Source organism: Takifugu flavidus, chromosome 13 (genome assembly GCF_003711565.1).
Source record: "Takifugu flavidus isolate HTHZ2018 chromosome 13, ASM371156v2, whole genome shotgun sequence".
NCBI lineage: Eukaryota > Metazoa > Chordata > Actinopteri > Tetraodontiformes > Tetraodontidae > Takifugu > Takifugu flavidus.
Genome location: NC_079532.1, coordinates 3,553,558 through 3,565,955, shown reverse-complemented (window position 1 = coordinate 3,565,955; position 12,398 = coordinate 3,553,558). Strand labels below are relative to the sequence as shown.

General features: G+C 41.7%; 1 protein-coding gene across 1 annotated transcript; it reads right to left on the bottom strand.

Moving 5' to 3' along the window:
* Positions 1–987: 987 nt before the first annotated feature.
* Positions 988–11,330, bottom strand: LOC130536348 (uncharacterized). The gene is made up of 3 exons (XM_057052217.1): positions 11,161–11,330; positions 1,549–5,057; positions 988–1,354 (listed from the first exon to the last, which is right to left on the bottom strand). The coding sequence occupies exons 2-3, from the start codon at positions 5,034–5,036 to the stop codon at positions 1,279–1,281; spliced, it is 3,564 nt and encodes a 1,187-aa protein (XP_056908197.1). The 5' UTR covers positions 5,037–5,057; positions 11,161–11,330; the 3' UTR covers positions 988–1,278.
* Positions 11,331–12,398: the final 1,068 nt, after the last annotated feature.

The window sequence follows — 12,398 nt, the reverse complement described above, 5'->3', positions numbered from 1 at the left end:
TGCTACTAGATCCATTTTCTCCAAGGTTTGACTATTGTCACTGTCGTGGATTTCCCCTACACTAATACACACTAATACACTCTAATACTTTATGTTTACATTAAGTCAATATACTTATGCCAGTGCCAATGAATTGAGGTGCGGGGACACCACAACAAAGTCGAATGATGAGTCAGGGTCAGCTGGTTCACGATCCAAACAATGGTTTATTGTCGATCCACAATTCACCATGCATGAGAAGTAGCCCGGGCTAAGTCTGAAGTCTGACAAGAATCACCCCTCTTTTATACTATTCGGAGTCTGGGGCTACTCCGCCCCGGACTCCTCCATTTGGTTAGCTTTCCTGACTCATTTTCCACCCTTAAGTACCATTTAACATACCTATCAGAGGTCAGGTGTACCCTACAGGGTTTTTTTAAAAACAGACATCTCTTTATTCAAACAGAACTCACGGTACCAGGGTCTTGATCGGGGACCCGGGGAGAGCCCAGTTCCAGAGCCACGACATCCGTGGATTGTTGCGCCCGCTGGTACAGTACGAGCTGCCCGAGTCTGTTAAGGAGGAGAACTATGGACTGACCTGCAGCAGAGTTTGGCTCTACCATCCACAATTCTTTAAATAAAATGCAGCATTTTGGTAGCTCATTGAAAAAATGTGTTTGTCTGCAAGAAAAAGAGTGAGCCAGTGTGTCTGGTGAAAAATGCTTTCTTGTTCATCTGCACAGCAAATCAGAATAAATAACTGCTGCGGAGCATCCGTTTAGGAAGGGCTTCGTTACAATCTTGTTCTCTTGGTGTGGCTTTTCTTGTTGACATCAGCAGTTTTTGTTTGAGTCCAGAATACATGTTAGATGAATCACGTTGATTATTATTCTTAATTTGTTCATAAACCCGGCAATCTATCGATAACCTTTATGTCATCAATCTGAACATCTCTGGGTCCTGTTTAAACTGCAGCCTCTTTCAACTGAAGTAAATGTTCAACAATATTTTTATGTTTTTATTGTAGAAAATATGCACAGCATAACATTCAGCTTGGTATAAAAAGTATAGTTATAAAAAATATATATATACATAACTTTAAGTACACATACCAAACTGACTCCACGAGAGGAGGAAATGTAAACTGAAAAAAGTCACACTGCTTATTTTTGAGACATTTTGAAATGCAATTAAGAAGGTGCGTCAATCTTCGTTAACCCTGACGTTCACATTCAACATGTTACATTCATAAAATGAATCTGTCGCTTTAATGCTGTTCCAGATGTGTCTGACATTTCAACCGGACGAGTGTCCAAGAAGGTCACTGTTGATTGCTTTTGTAGTTTCCAAAACGTCTCCGAGTGGGCCGCACCTGCAACACAGGAGAATAATACAAATTGAAAATTATATATATATTTTTTTTACCTTTTCCAGAGCCAATCCCCACCATTCCATACAGAGCACATTTATATTATATTCTTTATCTTTTGTTTTTATTGGCATGGTCCAATAAACTGGTGCATAATGAAAATTGTCTTTCATTGAAGTGTGAATGGCATAACTTACCTGGACTGATGCTGTTGGTTCCTGCGCTTGGAGACATTTTTGTGTCTCAGGCTGGATTTCAGCAGCTTCAACCTCATCTTCGTCACCGGAGAATCCTTCATCTTCTTTTTAGCCGCGGCTGATAAAGCAGGCTTCTGTGTGTTTTTTGTCGATTGTTTCAGTGGGGTTACTGGAAAACTCTTCCTCCAAATTTCGAAAATCCTGTGTTTGGCTGATTGTTCCTGAACTGGAAGAGGGTCTTCTAAGTGCCTCTTCAAAGAACGGAGGGGCACAGAGATAACATCTGGAGGCTTTGAAATTGCACACACACTGCCATCAGGTGAAAAGTGTCTTTCTCTTTGGCCAGTATTTACAGGCGCCTGTTGTACTGATCCGTACAGCACCAGCTGTGCAGCTTTCTGGTTCTTTAATTGTTTCCTCCGAGCTGGATCCACTGCAACCTCTGCCTCAGCGGGGAGGTTGGATAAGCTTGACTTTATAAGGGAAACAGCGTGTCTCTCCGACTTACATTCATTTTCACTGTTGCCAGTGGTGCAGTTGTGCCGGGGTTCAGTTGTACAGACTCGAGTTTGTTCTTCAGTTTCCACAGATGAGTCTGATGATACATCAGAGAATTTGTTCTCTTCACCTTCCGATATGGGGCTGGATACCTCGACGTCACTGTCAAGACCAGCGGAGCTAACTGACTGGATGCTCACTGAATCAGCAATGGTGTTGATGTCCATTTCAGGGTCCAAAGAAATATCAGCATCGGTGCTGCAGGGATTGTCTTCTTTGTTTTCTATTAAAATGATCACTTCACAATTACATTTTTCTGAACTTTTCATTGTTTCAGTGTCGGAATCATGACTGGTGTCATCTTTAGTTAGGTCGATGACGGCTTCGACCGATTGCTTAGAGCCGCACTGACATTTTTGTAAAGGCAGGTCTGATTCGACTATGTTTCCCACCAGCCTCGAAAGGCAACAAACCTCTTCTATCGGAGAGTCTGGGGTGTCGTCTGTCTCATTGAATAGATCACTGATGTCAGGACTTTCTCTCGCCACGGAAGTACAGGCGTCTTCCACTGGCTCATGATCCCATTCCTGATTCTCAATGCTTGCAACGTCACTGTGGTGCTCTGGACTTTCTGTCTGCTCATAGATCAATTTAGCTTCTTCTGGAGGCAAAACCTGGATTTCAAATGAGAGGAAGGGGTCATCTGAATCACTAGCTTGTGTGTTGTCAGGAGAAGGAGCCTGAATCGGACTAGATTCAACAGAGCAGGGCTGCGTCTCCACGTCAGATGCCGCCAGTTTGGGCTTTGCCTGTGTCCCCACATCATATTCCATCACTTTGGGTTTCACCTTCCTCCCCACATCACATTCTACCAGTTTGGGTTTCACCTTCCTCCCCGCATTACATTCCATCACTTTGGGTTTCAGCGGCTTCCACACATGAAATTTTATCAGTTTGGGTTTCACCTGCCTCCCCACATGAGACGTTGCTTGCTTGGGTTCCACCTGCGTTTTCACATCAGATTCTACCGGTTTGGGTTCAGTCTGTGGCAAGTCTTCCTCAGAAGCTTCACTGAACTTTTGACCAGGGGCACCACTGGCTGTGGCGAGGAGATCCACCTGGCTGTTGAGGCCAGTGCCCCTCAGACATGATGGAAGATCAAACTCTTTATGGATATCATCCAGCTGGAGGTTATTGTTCAACCAGCAGGATCTGTAGGGCGTTTCTGAATACAGGTCATTATCTTTGAGGATGTGATAGTGTTCATGTTGGTTTTCAAAGCCTGGCTTGAACTGTGTTACTACAAAGTCTGTCTTTTTATGTTTTTGCAAGAACATTTGACACTCTGCAACAAAACGTAACAAATCATCAATTGCTGGCCGCGTTCTGAAATTGTCTAAAAAAAGTTGCTGCACTTTAAAAAAACAATCAACTGGCCAATCACGAGACCTTTTTTGAGCATCTTCTTCAACCTGTATTAATTGCTGTAGCTCTTTAATTGTCCAGGAGACTGTCAGACCTGAGGAAATCTCTGAAATGGAGCTCTTCGGATCATCTGAAGACTCACAACTTTGGCTTCTGGACACAGACGGTGGAGACTTTTGTGCATCACTCTGGTCCTCGAACATCTTATCCACAGGTCTGGAGTTGAATTCTTGTGTACATGCTGCTTTATCTACGACTTCTGCGGGGGAATTACAAGAAGTGGTGGCTCCTGATTTATCACTGACAGCTTCAACAGCTTGCTGCTCGCTGAAGACCTGACAGCTTTGAGACAGCGGCTGCACAACGGCGATGGCTCTTGAATTTGTGCAGCCAGGAGGCGTGCTGAGAGAGCAGGTGTCTTCCGTGGCTGATGGAAGAGTGTCCAGAGCGGAAGAGTGTGGCGATGAATTGTTTTGATCAACCACGAGCAAGTTGAGTCGAACATAAGAGCCATTCTCTGATGAAAGTGCCATGTTCTGCTTCAGTGTAATGACAGGGATGGATTCAGTTAATGATTGTACAGGAATATACATTGAAGGTTGACCTGCATTCGAGGTGTTTGTTTCCATGGGCTGGTTCATTTTTGACTGCACTCCTCTGTACAGTGAGGTATTGTTAGTTGGAGAACAGTCGACTTGATTTATTGGATAGGAACTTCTTCGATCCTCTGTCATTCCTAAAAGGATCTTCTCCCTGTCATGCTGCTTGATGGCTTCTTTTGAATGGGACGTGGTGTATGGTGGGGGTGGGTGCTGTTGAGTTCTCTGACCCTGGTGAGAAACCGGCACGCCCTGTTGGCTTTGCCTGATCTTACAATGGCCATCTCTTCTGTGCTTCTGCAATTTGTTGATGTAGCTTTGGATTCTTTGGGAATAATAAATTTGTTGCCAGTTTTCATTTCCCCTGTTACAGTGACTGTAAACATTTTGATTGTTGTGTGTAAGGGAAGACCTATTGTGGCACGTGTCAACCCTCTGTTGCTGAGAAAGCGAGGTAGTTGTTGGTGCACCAGACATCAGAGCTGTCATGCTTGTGTCACCAGTACGTAAAATGTTCACGTCACGGTTGTGCATCGTAACATTGCTTGAGTGGTATTGTGTCGGTGTCTGCTGTACCACACCGTGGGGGTTCAGGTGCACTGGCCCACTTTGCTGCAAGGAGTCAGCATTCGGTTTTTGTACATAAGAATGAGGCGGACGGGAATTTATGAATTGAGAATCCGGGTAAAAATTGCTTTCATTGATGACTTGAAGTCCATTAGGGTTTTGCACCAAAGAACTTTGCTGACTGCTATTTTGCAACTGGTAATAATTACAACTGCTAGTATTTTCAGCAGCTGGCAAGAGAGAAACAGCTCCCGTGTAATGAAAGGTAACTGGCGGTCTGCCTCCATTAACGTAGGTCCGAGGAGATTCCATGCCCATGGCGTCTTTAGTGATGTCTTTAGTGATTTCTTCTTGAAGTAATCTTGTCAAAAGTGGATTTGAATTCCATCCAGACATCATTTGGAAGTGGTGAATAAGGTCCTGAAAAAAAATTGCCGTGAAATCTGAACTCTCAAAAAAGACTTGAAAACATCCAATAACCAAAACTCTGACATTGAAGTTAAACAATTAACTTTCCAGATTTACATACACATTGCAATATTAAACAGCATTACACCAGATGTTTTAAAATACGACTAATTCATTTTGTATCCTGATAGGGCATAAAAGTTCAATAGCATGATGTCAGTGAAAAAATGCATTTTAAATACTTCACACATATTATATTCAAATATCAAACATCAAATATCAGCAGCAAATGAAATCTTGAAACACATTAATAACATTCAAAGTAGCAAATCCCAAGCATTTATGTATGTCTCAAAGGCAAATCTGATATAGCCCAGCAGCAGTCCCAATAGCCTCTGTCTCTCCAAAGGAAATACAGCTGGACTACAGCGCCCAGAAACCACTAGGCAAACCAGTAAGTAGACGTCCTTGCTACAAGCCGGTCAAACAATCAAACATTCCAAAGCATGGGAAAATGCAATCTGAACAAACATTTAAAGCTTCAGAAAGACAGTCAAACACCAAATCCATATCCATTAACAACATCACAATATCAATATTTAAGTTTAGGAGCATGGAGACAATGACAGTTCTACAAGTATACCAAACAAACCCAAGACTTATCCAGAACTTATCATTAGCTTTACCAAGTAGACTCAACAGCACAGCAGTAGCCTACATGACAGCAGATGACAAAGCCACCAGAAAAGTAAGAAACCCAATAAAACTCACCAAGCAGCCGGACACCGGGTAAGAATGTTGCCAGGTCGCTTATACAACTGAAATCTCCCGCTTCCTTTTCAACAAGTCAGAAGCAGTGATATGGGCACAAAGTGCAGACACTACTTAAAGTGACAGCGCTCATTAAACTGGCCTACCTACCAGGTACGTCTTGGCTTTTTAGTCAATGAAACCATTTTATCCCTTAGAGAGAAATAATTAAAGAGAAATTAAAGAGAAGAATTAAAGAAATAATTAAGGAAAATTAAAGATGAAATAGGAGAATTCCACAAAACACAAGAGATACCACAATATCTGTTTTTTTAATATTAAGCATGTTGTGGTTTCTGAAGAATGTGTATTGATCCCCAGCAGGCCTTGACCTCTGAAGATCTTAACTTCTTTTTCAGCCATCCTGGTACCATCTCAAACATGTTCCATATGTGTCCTGTCACCAGTGTCTTCTTGTGCTTGTGATGGAATGCCTTGTTATTCCCCAAGGGGGGAATTGCTGTGAAGAAATTCACCACAGTATCTATTCTCTGCAGGCCTTTACCTCTGTAAGGCCTCAGCTTGTTTTACAGCCAGCCTGGCGCCATATTAGGATATGTTCCACATATGTCCTGTGATGTTTGCATTTCTTTAAGCTCGTGATGGATGTCTTGTTTTTCCTGTAAGAGGAGCTGCTAAGCAGGGATGCTTGGGCCCAGATTGTTCTTCACATGAGAATGTATACCATGAGGCTACTTCCATTTTTGGTAATAACTGGACTCTATGCCATTTGGTTTGCTATTGTGTTATGAGGTCATCAGAGAAGAATGTGTTTACTTGACTGTAAAGGAAGGGGTTATCGAGGTAAGCACTTCGGAGATCTTCATCATTTGGACCACGAAACCTCCCTCGGACAGACTGCAGAGTCCAATAGATACCTGATTGCTCTCTCTCCAATAAACATCTCTTATAATCAAGTCAGTGTATAGTATATACTGACACTGTATATGAAGATTCCTTCCTCATCAACACCTCTCGGGCACCACCAGAAGAAATATAATATGTAGTATCTGAAGCTATGTATCTATTCTCTGCAACTCTGTAAGAATTCAACTTGTATTTCAGCTATGTATCCATTCTGTGAAGGTCGTAGAAATCTGTAAGGCCTTGACTTGTTTTCCAGACAATCTGGCACTATCTCACAGGTGTTTCATGTCTGAGAATTTATGTTTTACAGGGTCATGTTGGATGCCTTCCTCCTTCCTTCTCCTTCCTCCCTTTTAGTAATAATTGGACTCTATATCATTTGGTGGGTTAGACTGTGTTATGAAGCCATCAGAGAAGAATGTGTTTACTTGGATGTATAAAAGAGCGCTACTGGAATAAGTCTGGAGGAGATCTTCACCATCAGGACCACGAGAACTCCCACGGACAAGCTGCAGCATCCTTTTGATGCCTGACTTTTCTCTGCAATAAACATCTCTTCAAACCAAGTTGGTGTCTGAGAAGATTCCTTCCTCATCAACAAATCTCGGTTACCATCAGAAGAAATTCACCATAACTACAATGTATTTTTGACCTTCAATAAATTCTTATTGATCCTTTTAATCTTCAATAACTTATGGTACTCTGTGTATTTTTTTTGGCACCACCACGCAGACAGGTACCTTCTGAACAGGAGGTCTATTTTGCTAAGCTAAGGCTAAGACATTCTGCCAACATTATAAATGGAATAACCTCGGAAAATGTTGGGCCTGAGGGCCTGAAGTACCAAAATGAAGCATCCAAGACACTATACTATGTTTTCCGTTGTTTCCCAAATGGCCAGATCAAAGTTCACCTTCTTCCCACAGATGAGCTTATCAACACCACTCTGCTGTCCAGTTTTATGATGGGTGTTTAACACCTTCAGCCTGACTTCCTCCTGGATTACAACTGTCTAAACTGTCTAAACAACAATCATGTCAAGGAAGGGTACACTTGCTAATGATTCTACCATCTCTAACTTCTAAAGTACTTCTAACAGAAAACAGAAACACATGCAAAAAACACAAAGAACACATGGTAACAAGGTAAACATAATTCTCTTCAGGACTCAGTGCAACTCAAAGATAAGGAAACTTCCACATCATGACGATTAAAGTTGATTATTTAGGATGAATATACGAGGAGTCATAAGCGAAAACTTTATACACACACACACACACACACACACACACACACACACACACACACACACACACACACACAGGGCTTGAACTGTTGTCCGGTTAAGGCTGAGGCTGACGTTCCCCGTCATCATTGAATGACACTGATAGACAGTACATGACTCAAATGCTTGTGCACATCATGCACCGTCAACATAGGTGGACACTCTTCACTTATCACTGAGACAGGTGAGTGCACATGGATACATCAACCACATTGTTGTCAGATTAAAACTTACTTGAAACATAAATCACATGCTATTAAGCTAATGTAGTATCTGGAGCCCGTGCCTCTTGTAATGCAAATTGAGTGCAAAAGAAAGGAAAAGAAATGGAAATTAGGAAGGTTGTGGTGGAGATTGGGTGAGCAAATGAGCCTGTTTCGCACCTCATGCATTCACGGGAAACATCGGCCCCCTGGTGTTCAACGGAGACCTGCGTCGAACAACTGGAGAGGGGGATGTTCTCAGTCATTCAACTTCTGGCGCCAGCAAGAACACATGCTGTGCAGGCACCGAACACACGCTGTGAAGACGTCCTGTGTCTATGCCTTGGAGGCGGGCCTTCAGCTATACAAGATCACAACTGTGCATAGGCAGAGATCTCTCTGCATGCTGGCATAGGTAATAAGAATTAAGAAAAGTGTAACATAGTTCAGTAATCAGACAGAGAGGAAAAGCCACTACACTAGTGTTGTGGTTTTTACTCTATGTCTAATTACTTTAACAAACTTACACTTTTCTTAAGTTAGAATACCTATGCCAGTGCCAATGGGTTGATGTAGAGTTACCGCAACAAAGTCGAATGATGAGTCAGGGTCAGCTGGTTCACGGTCCAATGATGGTTTATTGATGATTCACAATTCACCATGCATGAGAAGTAGCCCGGGCTAAGTCTGAAAACTAGCAAGAAATCTCCATTTACCTGGATTATTGTAAATATACATCCTCTTTGTATATTCCAAATTCTATTCTATTCTACTCTCTTATTTTTCTCTGCGTGCTCTTGCTGTTGTTGCACTGTAAATGTCCAGGTGTGGGACAATAAAGGACCTGAATCTGAATCTAAACATCTCTTATAACCAAGTCAGTGTATACAAAGATTCCTTCCTCATCAACAACTCTTGACCAACACCTGAAGAAATATACCACAACAATGCTGCAACCACAACAATGCTGCAACAGCCACCAGTTCAACAGAATTTCCCTAGACTAGGATTTGCTGGGTTTCAAAGTAAAGGTTGTGAGAAGAATTGTTGTTATCACTATTTTGTTTGCACCAATGAAAGAGGCGAGCAAGCAGCAGACGAGCGGAGCAGACAGAGGAAGCCTGAACTGCTCTTCTCTCCATTGCAAGGCCTCCTGTTTTTTGCGCGGTTGATCTGAGTCTAGTGACGAACAGCACAGGTGACTAAAACTTCACCCTCACAAGGTAGAAAAGGTAAAAGTGAATGTTTAAAAGTGGTGCCCTGCCTTGGGACTTTTTCTGAGAAATAGTTGCCAAAACAGTCAATGTGTTTGAAAAGGAAGAGGATTTCTGCTAGTAGTGTGTAGAAAAATGTACCTTCATGGGGGAAAAAAGAATTACTAATAAGAACAAAATAACTCTAAAAACATTGGTCAGCAAAAACAGCTAAATATTAATCCCTGTGACAAAAGCTGTCACTGACCGGGGTTCCTCTCCCCCGAGTCACTCCTGCTTTTCAAACAACTGGCAACCTTACATAAACCTGGGGTCGGCGTCATTCTGTCACTGATAACTCAGAAGTAATATCAAGCACCATTGCTCTGCCTGGGGCTTTCTTCTTCATGCTTTACCAGCTCTTTACCTGTCCTCCTTTTACTCATTTCTGCAGTGAATTTATCATTTCCTGCCTGGAGGAGACTGACATGGAACTTTCCTCGTCTTCATTATCAAAAATGGTCTGAGTCCAAAATGAGCACAAGATCTTAGAGGAGTCAAGTCAAAAAGGTTATTCACAAAAACAAAAATGAAATAACAGAGAGGAAAAATGAGCAGTCCTAAGTACTAAAACTTTACGCTTGTGTCTGTCTTTTATACCTTAAATTCTGGAGGACCATCCTTCACGCCCCATTTTGCTTATATAACTCTACTTCCTTTGTTTTTATTGGGGATTACTTTAACATAATTTTATCATAAACTCTTTCTATTGGTGTCTGGAATGGTGGTATCCTCCCCTTTGTCTCTTCTTACACCAGTGATTCATTGTTATCGGTGTCCGGTTACATCTCTTTGTTTTTTTTAAAAGCAACAATTTCATCCTTGGGTCAGTGTCGTTGTAGATATTCTCCCCCAAACACCCTCTGATCTGCATGTGGCATTTTAGTGTCTTCTCATGCACATCATACATCAAGACAGTTGTTTCCCAATATATAAACAACTCGGCCTCAAGTGATTGCAACCAGATTTCCCCAGAAACGGAGGCACCTTTCAGGACATGATTTCACATTTTCAGGTCCCCTTAAGTATGATATTTTACATCCTTCACATACCAATAAGCTATTTAAACATTACTAAACCTTTCTTGAGCTAAGGAAAAATACAGATCTCAGCCCTCACAAGAGCATCGTCCAGGCGCGTGGTGTAAACTTTGAACATGCTTAAAAAAAAAAAAAAAAAGAGAAGAAGAAGCTGCAGAGAGAAGCTGCAGGCCGGATGTGTGCGCAAAATGCTCTCAAGATTTTGGTTTGTCAACAATCGTCTGGTACCCCCCACACACACAGACAGACACACAAGCACGCACACACAAGTAAGCAGATTCAGCTCTGCCAATGTAATCACATTATTTACCATTTTCCCTTAAAGCATAAAACCACAACTGTAAAATTCTAACGGGGTTAAACAATAAATGTAAATTATCAAACATGAAACGAAGTGGCATATCGTTCTTACAGGTCACTAGATAAATCACAGAAAAACGACTAAAAACAGCGCTATTGGCGACTATACGGAAGCAGATGCTGCCAATAGGGTTCTTAGATCCAACTTGAATAAAACGAGAGCAGCAGTAAAAACAGGGCAATAAATTTAAAAGGTTTGGTGTTTTGTTATCGTTCATTCCCTCCTTAAATTCGCATTTAACCGTGCCGAAACCAGAATTCCAAGTTTACATTTTTTCTAACAGCGAACTGACTTACTTTTAAATCACGCTCGACCTCCAGCGATCACCTCCGAGAAAAACCGGAGCGTTCCTACAAGGTTAGTAATCCGCATCAGATCATCGTGAGGGGGGGACATTGGGCTCACGCCGACTTCGATCACACGGTTAACTGTGAGACAACTTTTTTGGCCCCGTTTGAAAACGTCATCACTTGACGTCACATAGAGGGCGGAGTCTCCTGTCCTCATCCGAGCAGCTTGAGGCGGACACACGGAGGCGCTGTTTCACGATCAGCAGCTCCCACCCCCGCTGGGAAGACTGGATACTCATTTCTTTCTTTTTAAACAGAAAACTGTCTCTGCTCCCCCTATCAATGAAGAGAATTTTCTGTGTTTTTTGCATATGTTTCTGTTTTATGTTAGAATTAGTTTAATTGTTAGGGATAATATAATCATTCGCAAGTGTAATAAAGTTCAGAATCAGATCAGATGTATTGCCATTGTTCATGTAGTACACAGTATTACACAAGCTAGGAATTTGTCTTGGTGTGACGCTGCAACATTCAACATAGAGAAGACAACACTAGAATAAGATAAATAAAATAAGACATATATATAAATAGTAAGAAATAGTGCAGGTCAATGCAAAGTTAAGCAGTCAGTTGACCCTTCCTTGACATGACTGTTGTTTAGATAAGTGTAATCAGTGGAAACAGTCAGGCTGAAACTGTTAAACGACCCATCTTAAAACTAGGCAGCATAGTTTAGTGGTGTTGATAAGTTTGTCTGCAAGAAGAATGTGAACTTTGAGCTGGCTATCTGGGAAACAGTTAAAAACAACGGAGAACAAGGAATACATTTTGAAATTGGCATTTTTCTCCTTAGAGTCTTCATTCAGAGAACACGCGGATCGGCAGTGACACACTCGAGAATATTGCGATACAACAACAGCAATGCATGTGTGCATACACTCCTGTTCATGTCTCTCTCAATGTCTGTCTTTTACAAAGACTTGTTCTTTGTATGAACAAATTGGAAGACCTTTTAAGTCTTTTGGAGACTGAAGAGAATTGTCTTTATCTTGTTACTATGTGTTCTACCATATGTTCCTGTCTTCTCTTAGAAGTACTTTAGAAGTTAGGTATGGTAGAATCTTTAGCAAGTGTAATAAAAATCAAAGACATTCCTTTGATAGGATTGTTGTTTAGATCTCAGGAGTCAGGCTGGAGGTGTGAAACACCCATTGTTAAACGGGACAGTATTGTGGTGTTGATAA

What these genes read in the sequence shown, in the direction of transcription:
- LOC130536348 (XM_057052217.1), bottom strand. Translation starts at nt 5,036, where the DNA reads ATGATGTCTGGATGGAATTCAAATCCACTTTTGACAAGATTACTTCAA. An exon ending in AACCAACAGCATCAGTCCAG is followed by an intron (nt 1,355 to 1,548) that starts GTAAGTTATGCC and finishes CCTGTGTTGCAG; the next exon opens with GTGCGGCCCACTCGGAGACG.